Consider the following 27,487-nt stretch of genomic DNA (forward strand, 5'->3'; position numbering starts at 1 on the left):
ACTTCATTTCCCATCTATTTGATTGGTGAAACAACGTACTGAAGAATATTTCACTTATAGGACGGGGGCCAGCATAAAGGTGGGAGGAAAATGTGCTCCCAGAAACAACGACCATTCACAGGTTAATTCCTAGTAGACCTTCACACAACTGCATTGGTCTCTTGACGGTGTCATTTTAACTGGCCTTAAATGTACGTAAGCGTATGAGTTTTTCTCTTTATGTTTAACCCCTTTAAGGAGATGGTCTAGTGTGATGTAAAGTGGGGTGGTGTGTTGATGTGCGGCGTTTCAAAAATCTACTTGACAAGTTCTACCAACTAAATAATTCGGAAGTTGTTCCCAAATGGGGAAGACCTACAAATGTCATCTGATATACTTTTCGCGCCTAAAGACGAATAAGACCTATTTAACATGATGTTTTATTTTCTAGCTTCCACTGAACTTTGAACATTTACTACAGTTTCACTTGACACATATACCATACTTTAAACATTCATTACAAACGGAAATTTCAATTTTCTCACCTGTACACACGTGCCAATATTCAATATCAAACTCTTCTGTGATAAAAGGTACAAATAGTATCTTTCAACAGCCGGCAACTTAGGGAGCACTTATAAATATCAGTCATAATCACCTGCTATTCGCAGCCGAAATGAGAGACTCCACAGCACCATTTTCTGGAATTTGGAGATGGCTCTCCCTTACAAGAAAGGCGGTTCTCGTCAAAAAGCGTGATGACGGTGCTTTAAACATGGCGGGATGTAGACAAAATGTTACTCAAGACTTACTTGCTTGGCACGTCCGCGCAATGTTTCCAACGTGTGATTAAGCAATTAAGTCAAACGTTCGTTTATCGTACAGGAGCTTTCCCGTTCGTGTGAAATGCGGCTTCTCAAGCCTGCCTGGGTCGCCCATGATGGTAAATTTAGCAAGAGAAATAATGTAAACATTGTTGAGGTCGTTTTTTGTGTGTGCAACAACAACCTTGATATGTGAAAATGTATCGCTGGAAAATTTACCGCATTGCGTAAAGACTGATACACACGGTAAACATTTACAGAAATCAGTCCCGACCATAGCTTAACCGGGCTAAACAGCAAAACGTGCTATGATTTTTAAGAGATGAACATTGTCACTAGTTTACCAAATTTCAGAAGGCAAATCACCATGACAAGTGACTAAACACTAATACTGATAGCTTATGATTTCTTCTCAGAAAATATGTTTTACAGTAAGTTTATAGAAGTTTAATGAAATTTGAATGTTTATGGGAACTGCTTAATTTAGAACAGTGTCTGATTATTCTGTCAGTGAATTATATACATTTTAGTGTGCCGGCACAGCACAATAACCCAGGAGCCTCACCTATGTGGACACTGTGAAGTCCAGCTCATGCTGGCTTCCTCTCTGGCTGTAGGTGGGTAGGTCTGGCAGCAACCTGCAGATTGTCATTGCTTGTGGGGCCTTGATGATGATAAGCAGTTGGTGGTTTACCCCTGGCACTCCAGTTTCTTTCACGCATTTAACAGATTGCAGCTGTTATAAAGACTAGGTTATTGTCATTTGACAGAGTGAAGCAGCAATGAAATAAATAAATATTCAAGATCAAGTACATCTGGGAGCTTCATTCGACTCTGGCAATGGAAAGTAGTCAAGAGGATGATAGTTTACATGGGAAAGTAGACGGAATTGAACAATAAAGGAAGACACTTTGAGAGCTGATAACTGAACATTATAATAGTTATAACAGAAAATATAACAGTCTTCACAGCATACACAAATTGTCAGTGTTAATAAGGCTTAGGTTATTATATTCCATTGGGGCCCCCATTCTTGAGAAACATTCTTGAGTACGGCACAAGTGAACACCAATGAAATAAATAAATGATCTTCCTTGTTATTTAAACAATATTTTTTCTGCTGTGTCTTCATGAGAAAAGTTTGTAGGCTAAAGTAAAACAGCAAGTCTCAGTGCACGGATGTTTTATTCAGCTGGTCAGCAACAGCCATATCTCATAATCAAATTTTCTGACTTTTCCCATATCTCATCCTAGAGTGGAACAGCCATCAAACAAGTTGCATGCATGACTTCTGTGGCTGTTCCCCCCACTCCAAACCCAACAAACCGCAGTTTGCCCAAGAATATATTGCTGCAGACTTTGTCACATTTTTGAGGTTTATTTGGAAGGTAGAATGATATCTTTCTTGAAAAATGTAAGTTTTACGACCAAATGCCCACACCTTATTACCTGTACCCTAGTTCTTCAGATTTTTTGAGACAATAATAAACAGCACACTCAAATCAGTACTTTCCCAAAAAACTGGGAAAGAAATGTAATATTCTGCTTTCAGTACTCTTGAAAGCAAAAATCTGATTGTGCTAAATAAATAACGTCCTCAAAAAGCACATTTCACAATTCAAGAATTTGATGCTTTATACTTGGTCCTAACAGATGTGAAAATCTAAGTAAAAGAAGATTTGAATATATGCAGTGTACGTGTTTTATGTGATTGTCTTAGGTTGTACAATGTAGTGTAGAGTTACAAGAATGAAGCCTCTGAAGGCAGCAAACCATTTAGACTTATTATTGCTGATCAGATGTTGCTGAAGCATTTTGCACTCCTTTCCCTGGCCAAAGAACTCCTAGGAGTGTGATTTGCACACCTAAATTGAACAAATTATTTGTTGATGTGGCAAGATGTGTTCAGAAGGAGCTGAGATTTCATATGTGGGGTGTGAAGGTGTGGATACTTGTTTGATCGCACTCCTAAAGAAACAAATGCCTGCTTTACAAACATGACAATTTTTCCAAGAAATGCATTCATCTGTATGATTGATATGTTAACATTTTTTAAAGACTATATATCTTTATACCTGCCCAGTAAGTGAGGCAGCAAGATCTGGCATATTATAAACTTGTACAGAAGGAGAAGGATTCATTGCTGTTACAGCAGGCTGTCAGTAGATTCATTGGGTAAAGGAGATTTTAGTGCAGGTGCCAATTAGGTGGATTTTGTTAATGATCCACTTTGCATCAGATTTCAGTATTGAATCAGTTAAGACAATTTTGAACAGACTATAAACTGGACTTTGACCTTCACCATATTTGCTGAAGTGGCACATTGCTGATACAGTAGCAAATTGTGGATCTTGTTAACTTCTTTTAATGGGATTATTTTGGCTGCGGAAAGTGTAATGACAAATGAGTTCCTTGTTCTAATGATTTGGTGGCTGGTAGCCAATTATGGGGGTGTGGGTCAGAGGAATGCCAATCTCTGGTGGAATAGAATAATGGCTGTTTTGATGCTAGCACAATTGCCTGTAAAATTAGCCAGGCAGTATTTTGAGGTGGTATAGTTTAGATTGGGAATAGTGATTTAGTCATGTCTTCATCATTCACTCTCTGTACAAAAGCACTATTTTCCTGTTTGAATGTGCGTGTAAATTGTCATCAGAGTTGTTCTGCATATAAACCTGTGAAGTGTGGAGCCGCATATTGATAGCCATTAATGAGTGTTTTATCTGTTCAATTCTGCAAAATGAACTTTGGTGGTCAAGCAGAAATGTGTACTAAAATCATTAGTTTTGACATTTATATTAACACTTACATGCTGACCAAGCCTATGTCATGACGCTTACAGTAGATGATTATGACATGTAAGTTGGGTTTTACCAGTTTTGAGGGTGATATAGAATGGGAAGTGGGGGGAGAGGGGGGTTGCAGATGCTAAACATACAGAATGACAGAAAAACCTTCAATAGTGTAATTTTTTGGTATTTTTTTTTTTTTTTTTTTATAATTTTCTGATCATTTTCTATCACAACCCATCAGTGTTTCATTATTATATCACAAGGATGAGCATGACCATCTGACATCAGCTGTGGCTTTCACAGACTTTTATGAGGAAGTTTGTAACATTCTTTGGAATTTGATTTTGCCTTTCCCTTTGATTGATGAATTTTGCACCTGTTTAATTTCATCAGCTGCCCTCGTAACTTTTTGCTGCTGACCAATGAATTTTTAATGTACGAACAGTTTAATGAATGCATCAAGAGTGATGCAGATTTTTACTACAGGATATCCAAGAATAGTTTAACATCTGCCTTTAAATTTTGATACATACATGTAGTTGATGAAAGTTTTTAACTTCATTGTCGTTGCAGGAATGCCCATCTTTTCTGTGGACATCCATCCCGATGGCTCAAGGTTTGCTACAGGAGGGCAAGGTACTGTGCTTCCCTAATTGCGTTCAATTGTGTTTGCTATAGTCTGTAATCAGGCTTTCTTTATCTGTTTGAGAAGATGGCTATCATGGAAAAGTAGCCAGTGGAGAATTATTAATGAAGTAAAGTACACGTAGGAGCTGTGGTCAAGGTAGGCCCGTACCTGCTCAGTTTTTCCCAAAGTAGCAAGGTACAGGTAACTGTTTTTGGCCTTGTAATAAACGGCCTGGCCATTATGTAAGACACATCTGTATAATACCAAGACACAACCAATCCATCTCAGCCAGTAGTAAACCCTCACCTGCATTATAAATGGACGTTCCATTCGCAATGAGTTTATATAGTGCGTTAAACAGTCTCTGGAAAAGATTTCTGAAACTGCAGAATAAAAACAAAATAGTGAAACACCAATAAAATAAATAAATAGTGGAGGAGAAAATACTGAATATTATAACAAAATGCGGTGTATGGCCTCCAGTAAGTATGAAATTGGCCACTTAGTATGAAAAATTATAATATTCAGACAAAAATTATAATTGTATTTTTTTGCCTGTCTCAAAGCCATAATGCATATGCAGGGCTAAATTGTATTTATTTCTTCACTTTTTGCTCCTAAAGATACAGTGTAAGAATAATTATGCCATCAGAGGTAAGGTTTCTTGGAAAAGAGACTTATACTCCTAACTTTACAGTGATGTCTCCCCTGGTATGAAAAGGAACTATACCTGTCATGCTTGTGTTTTTACCTGGCAGGTGAGGATGGGGGCACAGGTAAAGTGATGGTGTGGAATATGGCACCTGTGAGAGATGAGAAGTGTGAGAAAGATGAGAAGATCCCCCAAATTGCTCTGTCAGATGGACAACCATTTAGGTAGGCCTGTGTTCATTAGGATACTTACCTTCCAACCACTAAGTCACATGACGGCCCTGCTAGCACAGTTGGTAGAGCATCCACTTCGGGAGCAGTAGGTCCAGGGTCAATCCTGGGTCGAGTCGCACCTAAGACTTTAAAAGCTTGGCGTTAAGCCTGAAGGGGATTGTGCAACGACTAGTTGACCCGTATCAGTATAATGACTTGGGCGTGCCCTCAGTAAGGCATCTCAGTGAAGCAGCACTAGATGAAAGAGCCGTGGAAATCCGTCCTGCAACAAGGCGGCACATTACATGCATTCTAAGGATTCCTTCTTCGACATATGACTGAAAAGTTGTTAAGTACGACACTCACTCTTTAAGTCACATGATCCTCGCCGTGGACAGGGAACCCACCTGAATATTAATGAACCGCTGTAAGTAGAATCTTGTTGAAGATCTGCTAATCAAACCTGTTGCAGTGGTAAGCCAGTTTCAGCGTTTCGCCTCATTGATTCTGTAGGAATAACGTGTATGTTACATATGCGTAAATCTTCAACCTTTTCAACCAGTAAAACTATTATGAAAATGGTTCTAAAAGTGTTTTGTTTGTGTCACTTAAGATGCAAGCTTTATAAAACTGTGTAAATTATTTCTCTACACCCCAATGCTTCAAAATGTTGGCCGGGATTATGGTGGAGGAAACGGGGCAGAGCCCAGGGGAAACCCACAACCATCCGCAGGTTTAAAGTAAATAGATCAGTAAATAAATGTGCATGATTATTTTACATCTGCCGTTTTGTTTCAGCGTGTGTGAACTGTGTGCGCTGGTCTCATAACGGGAAGTATTTGGCCTCCGGTTCAGATGATAACATTGTGATGATCTGGCAGCTGGTCAGGTGAATTTACTGAATTACCTCCCCTGAATCATTACTCTAGTCTAATTTGAGAGCATTTGTTTTGATTTATAATGGCTTTTCTTCTGAGATCTACAGCAGCACATGTGCATATTTTTGAAGATTTAATAAACTTTGTGCACAGTATTATGAGAATATTTTATCAGTATCAGTAGGCAGCTACCTGCTCATTTGTTTACAAAGGTGTGAGTAGGTGGCTACCTGCTCAGTTTGTTTACAAATGTATCGGAAGGCAGCTACCTGCTCAGTTTGTTTACAAAGGTATTGGTGGGGCCTCCGTGGCTCAGTTGGTTAGCGCAGTGTAATGACCCAGGAGTCTCTCACCAATGCGGTCGCTGTGAGTTCAAGTCCAGCTCATGCTGGCTTCCTCTCCGGCCATACGTGGGAAGGTTTGTCAGCAACCTGTGGATGGTCGTGGGTTTCCCCCCGGGCTCTGTCCGGTTTCCACCCACCATAATGCTGGCCGCCGTCGTATAGTGAAATATTCTTGAGTACGGCGTAAAACACCAATCAAATAAATAAATAAATACAAAGGTATCGGTAGGCTCAGTTTGTTTACAAAGGTATTGGTAGGTGGCTACCTGCTCAGTTTGTTTGCAAAGGTATCAGTAGGCAGCTACCTGCTCAGTTTGTTTACAAAGGTATCAGTAGGCACTACCTGCTCAGTTTGTTTACAAAGGTATCGGTAGGCAGCTACCTGCTCAGTTTGTTTACAAAGGTATCGGTAGGCGGCTACCTGCTCAGTTTGTTTACAATGGTATCGTTAGACGGCTACCGGCTCAGTTTGTTTACAAAGGTATCAGTAGGCAGCTACCTGCTCAGTTTGTTTACAAAGGTATCGATAGGCCGCTACCTGCTCAGTTTGTTTACAAAGGTATCGGTAGGCGGCTACCTGCTCAATTTGTTTACAAAGGTATTGTTAGACGGCTACCTGCTCAGTTTGTTTACAAAGGTATCAGTAGGCAGCTACCTGCTCAGTTTGTTTACAAAGGTATCAGTAGGCAGCTACCTGCTCAGTTTGTTTACAAAGGTATCGATAGGCAGCTACCTGCTCAGTTTGTTTACAAAGTGTCAGGCTGCAGATAGGCAGTAGCCAACTTAATGAATGTCTACTGTGTCACCTATCTTACATCTTGCATGTAGTATAATTTTATTTACAAGAAGTAGTGTCCTGGCAACATTCAGAAATGTTAGACTAATTGCATGGATAATAAGAATGTGTGTGTCTGTGTGTTACTAATCGTAAGTGATTTATGTTCCCAGGTATGGAGGTCCATCCAGCGTGTTTGGTTCCAGCGGTAAAGTGGTCAACCATGAGCACTGGAGGTGTGCCAGTACACTGCGGGGACATTCTGGTGGTATGGCACTGTTCTTTCACAGAAACCAATAACCAATTATTGTTCTGTTCTGAAAAACAATCTGTAAATTGGAATTTATCAAGCATCATGCTGCATGAGCCCTGCAGCATATAATTTTCCTTGGCTGTGGTCGAGTGGTTCAGAGGGCTTGCCTTTCAGTGGCTTGAATCATTTCAAAGCCAGCCTTTGAGGAGGAAGTGGTAGATTCCCCTGCTCTCACCTCGAGGTCCCGTTCTTGACAGTAAGCCGTCAGCGCCACTCTTATGGCCATTTATTCAATCTGACATTTGCTGAATACGAATTGTCTTCCACCAGTATGATGTGTATATCTGTACATGATCGCGTGTGGGAACTCATCAGCAACTTGCCAAAGGTCAGTGGTTTATGCCGGGTGCTGCTGTTTCCTGTACCCATAAAACTTGCCACAATCATATTCTTGTATGTGAACTATTCCTGTGTACAGCATTAAACAACGATTTTATCTTTTCAGATGTGTTGGACCTGGCTTGGTCAGCTCACGATGCCTGGTTAGCAACATGTAGTGTGGACAATACAGTCGTTGTCTGGAATGCCCTTAAATTCCCAGGTAAGGCAGTCTTTGTATGCTGAAGTGACAGATACTTCCAAAACACCTGTATGTAAATGTACAGCATGCATGCAGGCCTCTAGTTACACTCTGTTGACGGGATTCTTGCGTTCAGTATGGGACTTGTCTCTTGGTTTGCGTTTTAAGCCGAATTTATCAGTTTGTCTATCTGCTTTCTTTCACACATACATGTATAATAAAAATAAAATAAAATCTAAATATGGATTTCCTGTGATCAGTTGCCTTAAGATCCCCACTGGCTCAGTTCCTGTTCTCGCTGCTCAGAACAAACATCTGACCTGTGAATCTGCATGTTCAGGTTCAGCTCTCTCATAGGATTTTTGTGGCCTCTTTGGCCCAGGTGTTATCGTGCTGGCACAGCAGTAGATCCAGGAGCCTCTTACCAATGTGATCACTTCGAGTTCATGTTCAGCTCATGCTGGCTTCTCTTCGGTCATGTTTGGGAAATCTGGGAGCAACCCGCAGATAGTTGTGGATCCCCCCCACCCCCCAACACACACAAAACGTTTCCCTGTTTCCTCCCACCATAACACTGGTCACAGACATATTTGTGAGGTGCAGCTTTACATCAGGGTTATCATCACGTACATGAATATTGTGACAGAAGCCTGACTGCATCAGAGCAATAACATAACACAACTGTTCTCTGTTACACAGAGCAGATAACAGTTTTGAGAGGTCACTCTGGGCTGGTCAAAGGCGTCACCTGGGACCCAGTGGGCAAATACCTGGCTTCTCAGGTAAGATCTGTTTATATCTATGTATAACCTGTGATTTCTGTATTCCTGTAACTAGCTCTAGGTGTGCATGTAACGGTGTGTGGAAAGAAAAAGGTTTGCTGATTCTGCAATGTTTTAAAGACAACAAGGGTCAATATGTTTGGTCATTCACTTGTGTTTAAAAGGTCAATGATGGCCTCCAGTTGACCCACAGGTTATCACATATTTGACTTTGTGTCGTGCAGGTGTTAATAATTTGAGACACATAAATGTTGTAGTCCGTCCACTTCAATGTTGTTTTGAAATGGTATAATGAAAGAGTTACACATTTTACACCTTTTTGATTGTATTGGATGACTTCAATGTCGAGGTTGACAACTTGCAGAGTTCCAAATACTAAACATTTACAATCTGAAGGGGCAATCTATATGTATATGTACTCCATCAGATGCCTTTAATATGAAGTTTACTAGAGCTTGATGCGGACTGACTTGAAAGGGACTTGAACCTTCACTATCACAAATTTGAAATTGTCACAAATTCATTATCGCATGACAAGGGCATCCTAGGCTGGGAATAGTTTGTTTCCAGTAGGATGAATGTTTATCTTATTCCTGAAGTTGCGCAGATAATGAGCTTGCCATATTTCAAAGCAACAACATTTCTGTGTCATTGCTACATGTATAAACACTTTTCTCACCACACCTAAATGGTTTCTTCTCACTAATCCATTGAAGCGTACAATACAGGTCCATGTATAAAAGGAAACTTGCCTGTTGCATGAAATGTGACATTAACTGATAAATATTTGTGATTGTTATGTAAGCAAGAATGTAAAATGCTGAGTGTAATGTGTGCTCTCTCTTTCCACAGTCTGATGACAAGAATGTAAAATGATGACTGTAATGTGTGGTCTCTCTCAAGAGTGATGACAAGAATGTAAAATGATGACTGTGGTGTGTCCGCTCTCTCTCCACAGTCTAATGACAAGAATGTAAAATGATGACTGTGATGTGTCCTCTCTCTCTCCACAGTCTGATGGCAAGAATGTAAAATGATGACTGTAATGTACTCTCTCTCTCCACAGTCTGATGACAAGAATGTAAAATGCTGACTGTGATGTGTGCTCTCTCTCCACAGTCTGATGACAAGAATGTAAAATGCTGACTGTAATGTGTGCTCTCTTTCTCTCCACAGTCTGATGACAAGAATGTAAAATGCTGACTGTAATGTGTGCTCTCTTTCTCTACACAGTCTGATGACGAATGTAAAATGCTGACTGTAATGTGCTCTATCTCTCCACAGTCTGATGACAAGAGTGTAAAATGCTGACTGTAATGTGTGCTCTCTCTCCACAGTCTGATGACAAGAGTGTAAAATGCTGACTGTAATGTGTGCTCTCTCTCTCCACAGTCTGATGACAAGAATGTAAAATGCTGACTGTAATGTGTGCTCTCTCTCCACAGTCTGATGACAAGAGTGTTAGGGTGTGGAGGACCCCTGGACTGGCAGCAGGAGCTTGTCATCACAGAACCGTTCAAAGAGGTCAGTATTTACATGCCTGGGACCACACTGGTTTTGTTTAATGTTTAGCCCACGAGTCAACAGTAAAAAAATTCAAAAATGGAATAAAAGTAAAACTCAAAATCCCCCTGTTTGTTTGACCGATCTTTATGTGTTAGATGATTTTCGTATTTTTCAAGACTCATGGATCACGTAAATACATGTATGTTTTTAACAACTACTACGACGTTGATTTTTTGTCTTTACGTCTTCCTCCAACATTGAAAATAGACGCATTTTGCCTGTAAAACAAAATTTTAAGTTTGTGTTGCCTTGGTCCTTGCTGGTTGAATGTGCATGTTAAATGTGGTGTAAGTGAACATACATGTAATCACAAGCCTGATAAACAAAACAAAAACTCTGCCTAAATGCACAGATTCCTCCAGGACAAAACCAAATGAAATTTGAATTTTTTATTTATATATTGTATATTTGCACATCTGTTTATTTAAAAACCTTGTTAGTACATCTTGATGAACTTCTGTCATAGCCCTAGGGGCCTCCGTGGTGGGGGGGGGGTGTAAGAACGCAAGTCATGCTAGTGCGACGCAATGACCCAGCAGCTTCTCAACAATACGGTGGCTCTTCAAGTCCAGCTCTTGCTGGCTTCCTCTCTGGCCTACAGGGAAGATCTGCCAGCAACCTGCAGATGGTCATGGGTTTCCCAGTTTCTTCCCACCATAACACTGGCTACCATCATATAAGTGAAATATTCTTGAGTACAGCATAAAACACCAATCAAATAAATAAATATACCCCAGCCCTGTACATGTAGGTGAGGATCCTGGGCTGTCTAGGCCCCAGAAGTTGTGATCTTTCAAATTTTAAATTTTTTTAGAGCCATTTTAGATCAATTTTGGTTCCTTATCTAGGCATCTTAAACAGACATGTATATACCAGTTGTCAACCATAATTTATGTTCAGAGTAATAATCAGGGACTATTTCCCTAAACAACATTCTACACAATCGGAGGGAATTTGGGGAATAGTATATTCTGCAGGTTAAAAATTTAGTCATGCTTCTAAATTGCAACAATACTGTAAAAATATTCTTTAAGTTGTTTCAGGTTTCAAAATTGAAGGTTGGAATAGGACAGCTAATGTAGTCTTAATGAAGAGCAGGGGGCCAAACCCTGTTAGATGTAGACAAAGGCTTGTACACAAGTGAGCTGCACTGTACGTGCATTTCTTTCTCTTAATGCATGGATTTTCCTGAACTCTCCTGTTTTTCTGCTCCATTTTTGTCTATGAAATCTCCTGTTTTTCTGCTCCATTTTTGTCTATTCTACTGTTGTCATGTTGTGTTCAGTGTGGAGGGACAACCCATGTGTTACGGCTGAACTGGTCCCCAGATGGTCACTACATCGTGTCCGCACATGCTATGAACAACTCGGGACCCACAGCACAGATCATAGAGCGCGAGGGTTGGAGGACGGCCATGGACTTTGTGGGACATAGGAAAGCTGTCACTGTTGTGGTAAGCTTGTTTTCATTTTGGCTATTTACCGAGAGATATTTTTTTATCTTCATCAGGGGTTCAACACCTGTGTGGACTGGTTGTTAGCACGCAGCGCAGTGAGCCTTTCACCAGTGCTGTCGCTATGAGCTCATATTGGTTTTATATCAGGTCATACGTGGTAAAGGTCTGCCAGCAACCTGCAGATGATCACAGATTTCCGCCGTGTGCTACCCATTTTCCTCCCACAATATAAACATGTATACATCACACACCTGTAAACTTAACATGTGAGAAAGTTTGTGCTTTACCCTTCTGATTTTCCCATCACACAGACCTGAGGACCGTAGTGTAAATGAAAAATTCCTCAGTGAGACATGCCCTTAGCTGTTTTCTGACACTAGTTAGTAAGTCAGCCAGCAGCAGATGATTCTTGCTGTGGTAAAATAGAATGTGTATAAAAACAAAAAACATTTCTGTTGATGATTTCAGAGATTTAACCCTTGTATACTCTCCAAGAAAGTAAAGAAAGACACTCCTAAGGTGAGTATCAGCTGAAAGATGTTTTGAAATATTGTTTTGTCAGTGTTAATTATGTGGGATATTTGTCCGTGCTGTCTACATGTACATCTGACAAATCACAAATGGCTTTGGAAAAGGGACTGAAATAAATGTATGTAGTCACAGCACTCTGGTGCGACTTTGTGTGGTGACATCATCACTTATTGAAGGTCTTGCGGGCATGGCTGGGTGACCCCAAAATGTGAGTTACGCCTGTGTAGGCTGTATTCTGAAGGAAGACTGTCTCAAACAACCAATCACTTGTTAAATTTGAAGCTATGACTGTCTGGTTGACAAATTGGACAAAGATAGGAGTCAAAGAAATTTTACATATTACAAATACATTAAGAGCGCAGTTGCAAGCCAAGAAGAAGAAACGTATTTTATTTGTTTTTTTGTTTTTTTTGTTTGGGGACCCTGTATGTCCGATCAAACAATAATAAATGGGGGGGGGGGGAGGAGGGGGAATCTAGAGTCAAACCTTTTTTTAAGTGTGTGTGCTTTATCATGTCTGAACACAGTGTTGGCAGGAGTAGAATTGAATACACACACCATAGGCAAACCACAAACTACAAGCAAACAACCTGCACACCACGGGCATATTACAGGTTAACTACTGGCGCACAATGGGCAAACTATAGTTAGACCACTGATTTGCTACAGTCAATTCATTGCCACAGTATAATCAAACCATATTCATACTACAGGCAAACCACGAACACACAACAGGCAAACCACAGGCACACTAAAAGCAATTCACTGGTATGCTACAGGCAAGCCACGGGCACATCACACCTCTGACAGATTAATGACTCACAACAGACAACCAATTTCTGACTCAGTATGGGTGCACCACTGACTAATTACTGACTCACTACAGCTGCACCACTGACCAATTACTGACTCACTACAGCTGCACCACTGACCAATTACTGACTCACTACAGCCGCACCACTGACCAATTACTGACTCACACAGCCGCACCACTGACCAATTACTGGCTCACTACAGCTGCACAACTGACCAATTACTGACTCACACAGCCGCACTACTGACCAATTACTGACTCAGTACAGGTGCACCACTGACCAATTACTGACTCACTACAGCTGCACCACTGACCAATTACTGACTCACTACAGCCGCACCACTGACCAATTACTGACTCACTACAGCCGCACCACAGACCAATTACTGACTCACACAGCCGCACCACTGACCAATTACTGACTCACTACAGCTGCACCATTGACCAATTACTGACTCACACAGCCGCACCACTGACCAATTACTGACTCACTACAGCTGCACCACTGACCAATTACTGACTCACTACAGCCACACCACTGACCAATTACTGACTCACTACAGCTGCACCACTGACCAATTACTGACTCACACAGCCACACCACTGACCAATTACTGACTCACTACAGCCGCACCACTGACCAATTACTGACTCACTACAGCCGCACCACTGACCAATTACTGACTCACTACAGCCGCACCACTGACCAATTACTGACTCACACAGCCACACCACTGACCAATTACTGACTCACTACAGCTGCACCACTGACCAATTACTGACTCACTACAGCTGCACCACTGACCAATTACTGACTCACTACAGCCGCACCACTGACCAATTACTGACTCACTACAGCCGCACCACTGACCAATTACTGACTCATACAGCCGCACCACTGACCAATTACTGACTCACTACAGCCGCACCACTGACCAATTACTGACTCACTACAGCCGCACCACTGACCAATTACTGACTCACAGCCGCACCACTGACCAATTACTGACTCACTACAGCCGCACCACTGACCAATTACTGACTCACTACAGCTGCACCATTGACCAATTACTGACTCACACAGCCGCACCACTGACCAATTACTGACTCACTACAGCTGCACCACTGACCAATTACTGACTCACTACAGCCGCACCACTGACCAATTACTGACTCACTACAGCCGCACCACTGACCAATTACTGACTCACTACAGCCGCACCACAGACCAATTACTGATTTTTCACTGGTACTGTACGCCGCTGAAATGCCATAAAAGAATTTTTTTTTTTGCCTCTCTTGTACCGTACATATGAGAACTCCTCCATAATGTTGGTGGGGTAGGATCCATGTAAGCTGCCTGCCTGCCTGAAGCTTATGATTTTCTGTTGCACAGCCCCAGCAGTATTCGTGTTGTGCTATTGGAAGTCGAGACCGGTCCTTGTCAGTGTGGGTGAGTAGAACGTGTATTTATCCTCTGTGGAACTTGTCGATTTGGGAGGTGAACTTTTGATGGTTCATTTCAGTAAATGAAGGGTAGTTGAAGTAGAGATAACCAAGTAGTTTTGGTTAATAAGTCTGTTTGGTGAGAGAATGTTGTCTGTGAATAGAACAAGTAACAATATAGACAGAGTGGTTATCGAACTGATGAAGAATGTGTTCACAGAACATCAGCAAGTGTTTCAATAAAACGTGATGAACAGAAGAAGAGGTAGACTAGAGAGTGTATTTATTTCATAGTATTACAGAATTAGCCACTACAGTTCTTGGTTTATTGGGAGTTTGCGACAAAATTGTTCAGTTTTTATCATTTAATAGTGAATCCTCATCAGACAGCAGTTCAGGCATTTGTTAACATAAACATGTCTCTCTTTCTGTCATCAGCTGACAGCTCTGAAGCGCCCTCTAGTGGTGACCCATGACCTCTTCTCCAGCTCAATTATGGACATCTCCTGGTAAGCATGGGACATACACCTCTAGAACGGCAGGTTTGAAACGGAGTCTGTCAAGGTTACAAACTCTGAGTGGTATTAAAGTGTGCCGAGCCGTTTTAAAAATGAAACGCTGATATAGTTCCTAGTCATGGTCCACAGTGCCAGCCTAAGCCGCATTCACACCATACAGTTTGTAGAATCAGCCTATCCAACGTTTGTCGTCATGTGACTGAGAAATTACAACATACAAACCCAAGTATACATATAATCATATCCCCTGTATACAGAGCAAACACTACTTCATACAAGTTGTGTAACACCGTGTGCACATGATGTCAGTCAAAGTTGAATTCAGTGAACCATTATTGCAAATGTTATGATGTGAATGAAGCTATAAGCTAAGTGTGTTGTTACTACAAGAGTAACCCAGGTAAAAGAGATATGTAGCCATGGTAGCTAGAACCAATTTGGCCTACAGTCGTTTTGTGCAGCTATAAGCTAAGTGTGTTGTTACTGCAAGAGTAACCCAGGTAAAAGAGATATGTAGCCATGGTAGCTAGAACCAATTTGGCCTACAGTCGTTTTGTGGACCTGCTTTTCACCCACTCATCAAGGATAAAATACAGGGATTTCACGTTGAAATGTGTTAAATTCTACATAATCACAAAAACTGATTAAAACAGGTTTCAGGCAAAGTCTGCTTCATTTTAAAGATAAGTGTTTTTCGAAAAACTCATCTGAAGGAACAAAGGATTTCTTTGAATCATTTATGTAGATGGCCTATAATTCTGCCTATGACTGTCACATGTACTTGTTTTGTTTGATTGGGAGGTGTTTTGAGATTTGTTTGGAAGGTACATGTCAAGGATGATATTCTGCTGGAAAAAAGTGATATTGTATGAACTTTACATGTGTTTGCACCAAATACAAATGCGCTGTTTTTGGTGCAGTTTTTAGGTGAAGCACTTGAAATTTTAGTGAATGTTAAGTTAATAGAGGCCATGTTGCCGTGGTGGTTTCTTCTCAGGTCTCAGAGTGGCATGGAGCTCATCTGTTGTTCCTGGGACGGGACGGTTGCCTTTATAGATTTCTGTAGGGACGAGATCGGGGTTCCTTTGTCCCGACAGGAAGTGGTGAGTGCTCTAAATAGAGATCATCATGACAGTGCGTGAACCACGATGATGTATCAACTCCTAGTTGTCTGATGATGTTATATCATATACCTGTCATATCATCGGGCTCGGCTGATGCAACAGCCCAGCCTCTGACAATTAGATGTTGATACAAATTTGGTGAACACGCACAGTTGTGATTATGTATTTATCTTATGCTTCTTTATTTCTGAATGGGGGGCGTCTAGCTGTACATGGGAAGGTCTACCAGCAACCTGCGGATGGTCATGGGTTTCCCCCGGGCTCTGCCCAGTTTCGTCCCACCATAATGCTGGCCGTCGACTTTCAAGTTTAACCATGGTGCTGAAGTATCGGATCATATCACTCAGGAGGCTACTGATAAACTTATAACTTATCACATCATTTTGGTGGAGACAAGTGGCCTTCAAAGAGCTGGAGTAATGCACAAATGCCCTGCTCAAGGCCGGGTTTGAACCTGCGCTTTGTCTGTCCTGTCAATTGAAAGGCAAGCACCTCTAACCACCAGACCAAGGCCCGCTTGTTTTTCAATTTGAAGAGTTGAGAAAATTTTAATGCTAAAAGTTTTAATGAAGTTTCAACCTGGTGAATGAAAAATTGAATTGAATCAAACATTGTCAGAGATAATAATGATAAGATAAAGTATGATAAGTCTGTTGAGAGAGATTTTGGGCCACATGATAAAAAAAATTATCCTTTTGTACCAACAACCAAATGTATTTGCCTAATAAATAATGTGATCTGTTTTAACCTTTGCTCTTGTCTTTTTCCACAATTAAATGCCAAAATACTGTATTTCGCTTGAAGTTTAACATTTTCCAGGTAACACTTTTGATTGGATTCTGAATAATTCGCCTACCTTACGGAACCATGTAACAGTTATTTATCCTGCATCAGACAAAATACTCCACTTTTTATAGGACAACAACGGTCACGTAGGGTACAGGTATATACTTGAATCCTGCAGACAACATCAGATGCATCTGCTAAGTAGGCTCTCTCCCTTTATTGGGTTGTGAATACAATGGTCACGTCGCTGAAGCAATTCACCTATACATCGGCCTTCTGTACTGAATTGATGGTCTTTGCAGGATAAATTCTTGAATGGTTACTCATTGATAGAATACACAAGTATATGGTGACAGTAACCCTCATTGGGCGAGGCCTGAGGATTGCTGACACCATATATTTGCATATTTTACCACTGAGTGACCATGTAACTAATATTGTGATTTTTATCAGAAAACTTTCGGCAATGGCATCAAAAGTGTCATTTTAAAACCTTTATATGCTCCTTAATGTGTATTTTTAGCTACCAAATTTTAGGTGAAATACAATATATTGCTTAACTGACTGATGAAGTTGTGATTTTGATTGTGTTAGGGTTGACTTCGACTAACATGACTAACGAGGGCAATCTTAATATAGGAAAGCTACTGTCTTGTAAACAGGCTAAAAAACAACAAAATACATATGGTTGCGATAATCCTTCTAGCTATAGATATGTTCTACGTTTCTGCAGATCTCCCTCCATGAGCGTGTCTATGGAAACAGCCTGGCAGCTAACAGTTACAACCCAGCCAATCAGGTGGTAGAATCAGCTGCTCTACTGAAACTACAACAACAGGAACAGGAGAGGCGAGCAGCCAATCAGGCAGCCTTACAGCAAACCCCAACAGCCTCGCTGACCAATGGCGAGAGCCCAATGAAGGTTTGTGTTCATGACCGTTATTCATGTGGAGTTTCAAGGAGAAACCAAGCTCTGTTTTCAGATATGTTTGAGTTATAGCTACAACAGCACATATTAAAAGGCAGCAGTAAAACATAGTTCAGCATTTTTTACTATGTGTTGAACTTGTTTCATTTTGTGTGCATCATTAAATAATTGACATTTTAATCAAACTTTGTACTCAGCCTTTGACTGTATGTATCTGTGTGCTGTAGCCGTGTAAAGGGGACATCAGTTACAGATCACTACAAGTGGTATTTGGTATATGTCTGACTCAAACTAAGTAAAATATGAAATGTGAACTTTGTTTGTCAGCCAACAGATAAGCAGATTGAAACGACAACCCCTGATGGCAGGAGAAGAATCACTCCTATCTTTTTGGCCCCTCAGCCGGACTTTGGGTATGTCACCTCAGGGGTATGGGTATTTAATGTCAAGACTTGAGCTGTAGAGGGTTATGGATCAAGGTTTCAAATTACAATTCACTCGTTGAACATGGACGACAGAAACTAGGTGGAGCACGTGTCTCTGTGATTATTTGGCAATGGAGGCTTGGGTATTGCATGTAGTTTGCTGTGTCAGTTATTTTATTCAACAAAAATAATGCAGGTGTTAAGCAGATCTAAAACCTTATGCAACATTTTTCTATAAATGTACAGGACTTAACTTTTACCAGTGTCATTTCACTGAAGTCACCTGATTTCTGTGGATGGCTTATTTCTCCAGAGAATTGACTTTTTGTCCACTTTTGCCTATCTTGCCTTGATTAAATTTGTTTTAGTTTCACCTCCAGCACTCTAGTCGCATGAATAAATAGTGCGCTGATGATTGGCTTAGAGCAGCTATGACATTACTGCAGTAGAAATGTCATTAATATAAGTTGTGTGAAGTAAAATCCTGCGTTTTCCCTCAGCACGACCATACAGTTTGCAACAACCTCCGAGCCGAGTAAAATCATCGTGGAGAAACAGAACCGAGTGACACAGCCAGGTCTCAATATCAGCGGCAACTCTCTCTCCACCTCCCCCAAGTCTCTGCCAGGCAACCAGTCCCAGCCCGGGACACAGGGGCCCTCAGGGGTAGACAAAGAGTCCCATTCTCAGCCCGCCATGCTAAGTCAACCCTCCAGCCCAACGCCATCTGCCCCCATACAAGTCCAGGTAGGAGCGGTGTTGATTAACCCTGGTTATCTCCCCTGAAAGTTCATATATATGTTCTTTTGTGCCTGCTCAGGACAATCTATATGATATCTTCTAAATTGTGGGATGAAGTGGTGAAGTGTGCAGCAGGGGAGGCGTGTCTAAAACTCTGTCAGGTGTGTTTGCATAGGCATTTCGCATGCAAACCAGCCCGAAATTTGCTCGTAACGTCAGATGCTAGCAAAGAAATAGGCCGGCGATTTCACTCTGTCCTCTTAGTGTGTCTGCTCCTGCGAATGTCAATGATCAAGCTGGCCAATCAACAACACAGAATTATGTTAAAGTGTAAAATTTTGTTTGTGTCACATGGTTTACTAGGTCACATAACATAATGTTACTGTCCACAATCAATGGAAAAAGCCGCCATGTGTGTCTGTAACTTTGCTGCGAAAATAACGTCAGTGTATTTCATGAGCAATTAAGTTCATTTCCACAAGCCAAACAAATCCACCTCGAGTGACCCATTCTTATGGCACCTAAATGTGAAGATCTGTTTCTAACTGTTAATATGAAATGTCTTGTTTGCAGCCAATGACTCCACTCGCTAGTAAGAAAGATGATGAGAAGAGGATATCTCCTAAAGAAAGGTATGAGAACTCTCAATTAAATGAGAATCAAAGCCATTCTGTGAATGGTCTGGTTAAGGCTATTGATTCTTGGGTTTCTAGTCTGTTTTGTGGATAATAGTCTCACGTTTAGCTTGCCATCAGCGTTAACGTGAGGTATTGTGGGGATAATAGGGGAAGGTGTAGGTGTCCAGTTAGGATTTTTCGCTCCTCTTTAGGTGGGCGTGTACAATGTAAATGTATGCGCATTTCATGAAGTGTATGGTTGCATTTACATGTTTTGTTAGTTTTCTTCAGGGTTAGTGGTAATTCTACAATATAGATTGTATATCTGTAATTAGCCTGTAAGCTGGTTGGTTAGACTCTCTTGTTTTATGGAGGTTACTATCACTTTACCTGGGGGCCTCCGTGGCTCAGTTGGTTTAGCGCGCTAGCGCAACGTAATGACACAGGGGTCTCTCACCAATGCGGTCGCTGTGAGTTCAAGTCCATCTCATGCTGGTTTCCTCTCCAGCCGTACGGCTCTGACCGGTTTCCTCCCACCATTATGCTGGCCGTCGTCGTATAAGTAAAATATTCTTGTGTACAGTGTAAAACACCAATCAAATAAATAAAGAAATAAATCATTTTCAGCAGCTATAAACAGGAAGGTTTGCAAGCAACCTGTGGATGGTCATTGGTTTTCCCCGGGGTCTGCCCGGTTTCCTCCCACCATAATGCTGGCCATCACTGTATAAGTGAAATATTCTTGAACTTGTACAGCATAAAACACCAATCAGATAAATAAAGAAATCATTTTCTGACGACACTAAGGGCCCAACAGACCCTGGTTTTCTCATAAGCTTTGGTTGTTGTAACAGTATGTACTGATGTGTGTACTATTATTTACATGACGTGGTTTGTAATATACTTCAAAGCCCCATTTTTGTGTATCCAACTTCTGTTGGTTCATCTGCAGATTTAAAGGGAAAGACAGCAAATTTGCATTAAATAATAACGTTAATTACTTGAGATGTGGGATGGAAAGAGACGTAGACAGCCACAGCCATTTTGTTGTGACATGCTTCAGAACTCTGTAAATCAACTTGTGTTTTATTGTGTTAATAAAGAAATCGGAAACGTGATGTTGCATCACTCTTACCCCACGCTCAAATGGCTACAAGGGCAATACAGGGTTTGGGTGACGTAAACGAAAAGAGATGTATCCACAGGTTATAGAAATTCCTATTTGGATAAAACTGATGACATGTTGATGCGATGTCTTTTCTTTTAAATCTGGGTGTTTGTGAGGTACCTAGCAAAGGGTAGTACTTCACTCCTGGCATGTAAGTTACCTCTACTCATAATTTCGATGAATCTGGTTTAGTGGTGTTAATTTTCTATGTTACTTTTTCCATGAGTATGATGAGTAAATTCTTATTATGTACATTTAAGTTTTAAGTGTGTATTGTTTATTTGAAGGGTGGGGGACAAATCTGCAGATGATGACGGTCAGGGCCGGGGCAGCGTGCTGAAACTGAAGAAGAAACATGATCCTGACAGACCTAAGAAAAGATTCAAAAAGGGCAAGGAATTGGGCCGAAACAGGCACTACCTAGACACGTCAACTCCAGTAAGTCTGTGGGAATGTGGGACAAGGGAATTGGGTTGAAATAGGTACTACCTGGACACGTCAACTCCAGTAAGTCTGTGGGAATGTGGGACAAGGGAGTATTGGAGAAATAGGCACTTCCTGGACACATCAACTCCAGTAAAATCTTGAAATGTGGGACAAGGGAGTATTGGAGAAATAGGCACTTCCTGGGAGCATCAACTCCAGTAAGTCATGGAGAATGTGGGACAAGAGAGTTGGGGAGAAACAGGCACTACCTGGACACGTCAACTCCAGTAAGTCTGTGGGAATGTGGGACAAGACAGTTGGAGAGAAATAGGCACTTCCTGGACACATCAACTCCAGTAAAATCTTGAAATGTGGGACAAGGGAGTATTGGAGAAATAGGCACTTCCTGGAAGCATCAATTCCAGTAAGTCATGGAGAATGTGGGACAAGAGGTTGGGGAGAAATAGGCACTTCCTGGACATGTCAACTCCAGTAAGTCTGTGGAAATGTAGGACAAGAGGTTGGGGAGAAATAGGTACTTCCTGAACATGTCAATTCAGGGAGATGGGTCAAGGGAGGTAGATAGAAATAGGCTCTACCAGGACACATCAATTCCAGTACATCTGCAGGAATGTGGAACAAGGGATTGGAGAGAAGTATGCACAACGTGGACCTATCAACTCTGGTAAATCTTTGGGAAGATGGGACAAGGGGTTGGGGAGAAAGAGACAATACCTGGACAAATCACCTTGTGGGTTTTTGGTGACAAAAAGTGACATTCTGTTTCATTGGATAAAATTAAACTTTTTGTGTGTAGGACAAGAAATTTAGGAGAATCTAGAACTATAAGGAAGTAATGAATGATTATGGCTTAACGTCACATCAGCAATATTTCCACCATATCGTGGTGATCTAGGACTACAGGGAGCATACTTGTATCAATGGTAATATGCATAAGGACAGTGAGATACAACTATAATTTGTTTATTGACAGTTTAATGTGTATTGTTGTAATTTTCTTACAGGTGACCACAGAGAAGGAGTCCGTCAGAGTCGTGTACACCTCTCCGGATCCACAGCTGCCCGTGGCCAGCATTGACAAACGTCTCACTTATGAGGTAAACCCAGGTTCTGCTTCACCCAGGTATTGTGTGTGCTCCATGAAGCTGTTATAGGAGTGGGGTGAAAATTTTAATTATTTTCTCAAGACTAGTAAACTAATATACCTGTACTTTTAGCAAAAGAATTTTAAATGCTCAACATGCACAATTAGGAAAGTGCTACCAAATGGCCAATGACAGAAAGAAAAAAAGATGTCATACCTTGATACATTTTCGCATGACTTTTTCATGTAAAAAATTTGATGTTGGCCGATGTATTAAAACTCTCTGTTCAGTAACGTTTCCAAGCAAACTCCAGCCTCCCCCCCCCCCCCCCCCCTCCCAACTTTCTGAGACTGTTACTATATCGTGTGTGCCACACGAAAACATCTAGTTTTGATGGTATTTCAGATCGCTAGTGCTGACTCCAGTGAGGTGGGTGGGCTGGTGTTAGAAGTGGAGAATGGTATACAATCAGGGGCAGCAACTCTTCACAAGGTGTCCTTCATGCAAGATGGCACGACTCTCTGGGAACATGTGTTTTCTCACAAGATCCTGACAGTGGCAGCCAGTCGGTGAGTAAAGTCTGTTGATTGGACAGGTGTCAACAGGTGTACATGTAAATAAGATATGTTTTGAGATGTGTGTAAAACAGCATTTAGTGCATAAATATGTAAATATTCCCTACACAAAGTGTTGAACATCACCGAGTACAAAGGTAAGTGAAGAGACTGACAGGTTAAGAGATAATTCTTTAACCTATTCACATATGAATGAGCAACTTCCAGTGCAATTTATGTACATTTTTAATTTGATTTTGGAGACAAAACTACATTGGTTGGAGTGGCCAGTGTCCAGGCTTCACCAATATTATACTGTTATCAGTCATTACGGAATAATGCCTTCAGAATATGCCCAAATGAACACCTCACAAACATGCGAAAAGGTTGAAGAATTACAGTCGCATGTGAATTATTCATTTAAAATTTTGGGCTTTGAACTAGTTGATAATTGTGTGTCTTCTGAACTATACATCAAAGACTAATATGTGCAGGTTGATGATGTAACTTGTTATGAAGCAGTTTACCTACCTTTAATATAGATTGTCATTTTATAACTGAAAAATTGTCTCATATGGCGTTAAATCCCAAACAAACATATGTATATACATGTAGTTTTCACCTGGCACCCTGGTGGCCTCTACCAATATACCTCAGCACCATTGTATAAATCAAAAATTCCAGGACCCGGGGTTATAACTCCAACGGAATGAAATGAATGATTTGGCTACAAAACTTTGTAGTCATACTATTTGAGTTGAAATTTGTTTTTTCCCCCCAGACATATTGTTTGTGCAGCGTGTGATGATAACACAGTGTCAGTCTTCAGTGCTGGAGGAAAGAAACTCTTTCCCAGTTTAGTGCTAAACTCCAAAACCTCCTTCCTTGACTGCAAAGATTTCCATGTAATGGCTGTAACCAGTAAGGGCAGTGTCAATGTTTGGTGAGTTCCGCTCCTATAAATTGCAGGCCTTATTCATTCCGCTCCTATAAATTGCAGGCCTTATTCATTCCGCTCCTATAAATTGCTGGCCTTATTCATTCCGCTCCTATAAATTGCAGGCCTTATTCATTCCGCTCCTATAAATTGCAGGCCTTATTCATTCTTCTGTACATCACCTTTCTTCTGCAGGGCAGTATCAGTTTTCAGTTAAGGAATTCAGCATTGATTGTTTTTTAATTATTGGAAATAAAGTCTGAGAGAGTATGCATATTTGTACTTTCAATGAAATGAAGAAAACATGTTTTCAGTTGACCAGGGGCATTTTGCATGAATTTTAATAACTGAAGCTTCTTCCTTTGTGTTTGTTTTTTACAGGAATATGAAAGGTCCAAAGTCTGTGATAAAAAACGAATCTCTTTCTCCGTTGTTATCAGGTAAAATGTGCCAGTAAAATTTCTACATTATAGACAATAGGGAATCAGACAGTAGGGAATCAGACAATAGGGCATCACACCACAGGGGAATCAGACAATAGGGGAATTAGACCATAGGGGAATCAGACAATAGGGGAATCAGACAATAGGGGAATCAGACCATAGGGGAATCAGACCATAGGGGAATCAGACAATAGGGAATCAGACAGTAGGGGAATCAGACAGTAGGGAATCAGACAGTAGGGGAATCAGACAATAGGGGAATCAGACAGTTGCGGAATCAGACAGTAGGGAATCAGACAATAGGGGAATCAGACAGTAGGGGAATCAAACAGTAGGGGAATCAGCCCGTACTGGAATCAGACAGTAGGGAATCAGACAGTAGGGAATCAGACAATAGGGAATCAGACAGTAGTGAATCAAACAGTAGGGGAATCAGACAATAGGGGAATCAGACCATAGGGGAATAAAACAGTAGGGAATCAGACAGTAGGGAATCAGACCATAGGGGAATCGGACAATAGGGGATCGGACAATTGGGGAATCGGACCATAGGGGATCGGACAATTGGGGAATCGGACCATAGGGGAATCAAACAATAGGGAATCAGACAGTAGGGAATCAGACAATAGGGGAATCAGACCATAGGGGAATCAGACAGTAGGGAATCGGACAATAGGGGAATCAGACCATAGGGGAATCAGATAGTAGGGAATCAGAAAGTAGGGGAATCAGACAGTAGGGGAATCAGACAGTGGGGAATCAGACAGTAGGGAATCAGACAGTAGGGGAATCAGACAATAGGGGAATCAGACCATAGGGGAATCAGACAGTAAGGGAATCAAACAGTAGGGGAATCAGACAATAGGGGAATCAGACAGAAGGGGAATCAGACAGTAGGGAAATCAAACAGTAGGGGAATCAGACCGTAGGGAATCAGACAATAGGAGAATCAGACCATAGGGGAATCAGACAATAGGGAATCAGACAGTAGCGAATCAGACAGTAGGGGAATCAGACAGTAGGGGAATCAGACAGTAGGGAATCAGACAGTAGGGAATCAGACAATAGGGGAATCAGACAGTAGGGGAATCAGACAATTGGGGAATCAGACAGTAGGGGAATCAGACAGTAGGGGAATCAGACAATAGGGGAATCAGACAATAGGAGAATCAGACAGTAGCGAATCAGACCACAGGGGAATCAGACAATAGGGAATCAGACAGTAGGGGAATCAGACAATAGGGCATCAGACCATAGGGGAATCAGACAATAGGAGATCGAACAACAGGGGAATCAGACCATAGGGGAATCAGACAATAGGGGAATCGGACAATAGGGGAATCAGACCATAGGGGATCAGACAATAGGGGAATCAGACAATAGGAGAATCAGACCATAGGGGAATCAGACCATAGGGAATCAGACAGTAGGGAATCAGGCAGTAGGGAATCGGACCATAGGGGAATAGGACAATAGGGGAATCAGACCATAGGGGAATCAAACTGTAGGGGAATCAGACAGTAGGGAATCAGACCATAGGGGAATCAGACAGTAGGGAATCAGACCACAGGGGAATCAGACAATAGGGAATCAGACAGTAGGGGAATCAGACAATAGGGGATCAGACAGTAGGGGAATCAGACAATAGGGAAAAAGAGACAAGAGAAATCTACAAATATGTTATAGTTGTTTGTTAACATATTCTTTCATAGAAGGGAATTCTCTAAGTAATTAATTTTATGTGTGCTGTGAGCATGAAAATTTACCTCTCTTGAAGTATATTAGTTGTACTGTATTGGGTAGATCATTTTTTTTATTTCTGTGCACATCATCACCACCTTGATTTGAACCATTATCTGTTGATTCACATTCTATAAAATCTACAAAAGCAAAAATGTTTAAGATTTTAGAAAATACAACTCCCTTTTAAAGAAAAGACAAAACTGAACCAAATATGTATATGCATCAACGGTATCCTACAGAATGGTTAAAGAGCATACCTTTTCTTTTTCGTGGTGGTACATAACCAAGATAGATGTAACATGTATACCGCTTCAAAGTAAATAAAATCACACACACTGCGAGGGCCACCATGTTACCTGTATTTTTTATGTGTTCATACAGTTATATGCATAGTGCATTTAAATTACACACTTCCCTGCTATAAAATTGTCATCAGCAAATCCCTCACTAACACAGTATTCTGTCTGTAGGTAGTAGTACGTCTGTGAGTAAGGCCTACCTCACACACGAGGGCGTACCTGTACTAGTGTTGTCTGACGACAAGAGTTACACTATGAACCCGGAGTTTGGATGCTGGTAAGTGATTGCTCGCTTTGAAAAAGCCCTTGAAAAGCCTGGAAAACTAGGGATTTGTTTGTTTGTTTTTTTTTGCTGGATCTGGTAAAACCTTGATATTAAGTCAGCAGAACCAACCTGAACTACTGTTTACTGTATGCTGATGTTCTCTTTAATAGAGACATGTTTTCCAAGATCTTTGAAATTGCTTACAGCGCTGCAGTGTGACTGACTGAAAGTTCTTACATACAGTATATATGTGCCAGATGTTGATCACAGAGGTCATGGGCTTGTCTTCTGATCTGAGCATGTCTGCAGTGCTTGGTTGCCTGATGTTTGCAGTATTTGTACGAGTTATGATATTTGGTTTTATTTTGCTTGAATTTTGTCCAGGTTCTCTCTTATGGCCTCTGTGTTATTTTTGCCCTCAGGGTGGTTGTATCTCAGAGACAGGATTTACTTTACCAGTGTTCTGACCACTACAGCTCTCAGCCCCTCCAGCAGGTCAAAGGTCCCCTGTCTTCTCTACAGTCTGCCCAACACAGGTAAGTCTGCACAGCTGCAGGTTATGGTACAAGCCTTCTGTCAACTTTTATCAGTGAATCAGACTCAGTGTCGGATTTCTGAGTTATTATCTCACTGGGTTACAACAGGAGAGCACAAAAGACATGATGGTAGTTTTCCATGGACACAGGTAGTTCTGTTTTGCATGCAGTCTCTTTGGTTCATGGTTTGTTTTCGACTTCCTGTTCTATTTGGTGAACTAATCAAATGACTAATCACAGTCATTTGAATCTTTTTAAAGGATACATGAAACTCTTTGGTTTTGTTTCTTAATATGCAGATTATCATGTGTAATAAAATATAACAATCAAAAAAATTACTCATCTTTCACGTTGAGGGG

The 27,487-nt window shown here is 41.1% G+C and overlaps 1 protein-coding gene across 1 annotated transcript in view; it reads left to right on the forward strand.

Annotated features, from left to right (window-relative positions):
* The first annotated feature begins 762 nt into the window (after positions 1-762).
* LOC135477158 (protein HIRA-like) overlaps positions 763-27,487 on the forward strand; it is a 34,470-nt gene continuing 7,745 nt past the window's right edge. The window contains 27 exon segments of the mRNA XM_064757313.1: positions 763-922; positions 4,169-4,231; positions 4,982-5,064; positions 5,066-5,099; positions 5,886-5,976; positions 7,258-7,352; positions 7,843-7,938; positions 8,617-8,699; positions 10,145-10,177; positions 10,179-10,223; positions 11,551-11,718; positions 12,190-12,240; positions 14,463-14,519; positions 14,951-15,021; positions 16,028-16,133; positions 17,674-17,862; positions 18,196-18,281; positions 18,794-19,040; positions 19,608-19,666; positions 21,107-21,257; positions 21,806-21,930; positions 22,240-22,363; positions 22,757-22,920; positions 23,687-23,848; positions 24,224-24,282; positions 26,499-26,604; positions 27,015-27,128. Of these exon segments, the coding sequence (XP_064613383.1) occupies positions 886-922; positions 4,169-4,231; positions 4,982-5,064; positions 5,066-5,099; positions 5,886-5,976; positions 7,258-7,352; positions 7,843-7,938; positions 8,617-8,699; positions 10,145-10,177; positions 10,179-10,223; positions 11,551-11,718; positions 12,190-12,240; positions 14,463-14,519; positions 14,951-15,021; positions 16,028-16,133; positions 17,674-17,862; positions 18,196-18,281; positions 18,794-19,040; positions 19,608-19,666; positions 21,107-21,257; positions 21,806-21,930; positions 22,240-22,363; positions 22,757-22,920; positions 23,687-23,848; positions 24,224-24,282; positions 26,499-26,604; positions 27,015-27,128 (2,699 nt within the window). The 5' untranslated portion in view covers positions 763-885.

The sequence above is a fragment of the Liolophura sinensis genome, chromosome 10 (genome assembly GCF_032854445.1).
Source record: "Liolophura sinensis isolate JHLJ2023 chromosome 10, CUHK_Ljap_v2, whole genome shotgun sequence".
Lineage (NCBI taxonomy): Eukaryota > Metazoa > Mollusca > Polyplacophora > Chitonida > Chitonidae > Liolophura > Liolophura sinensis.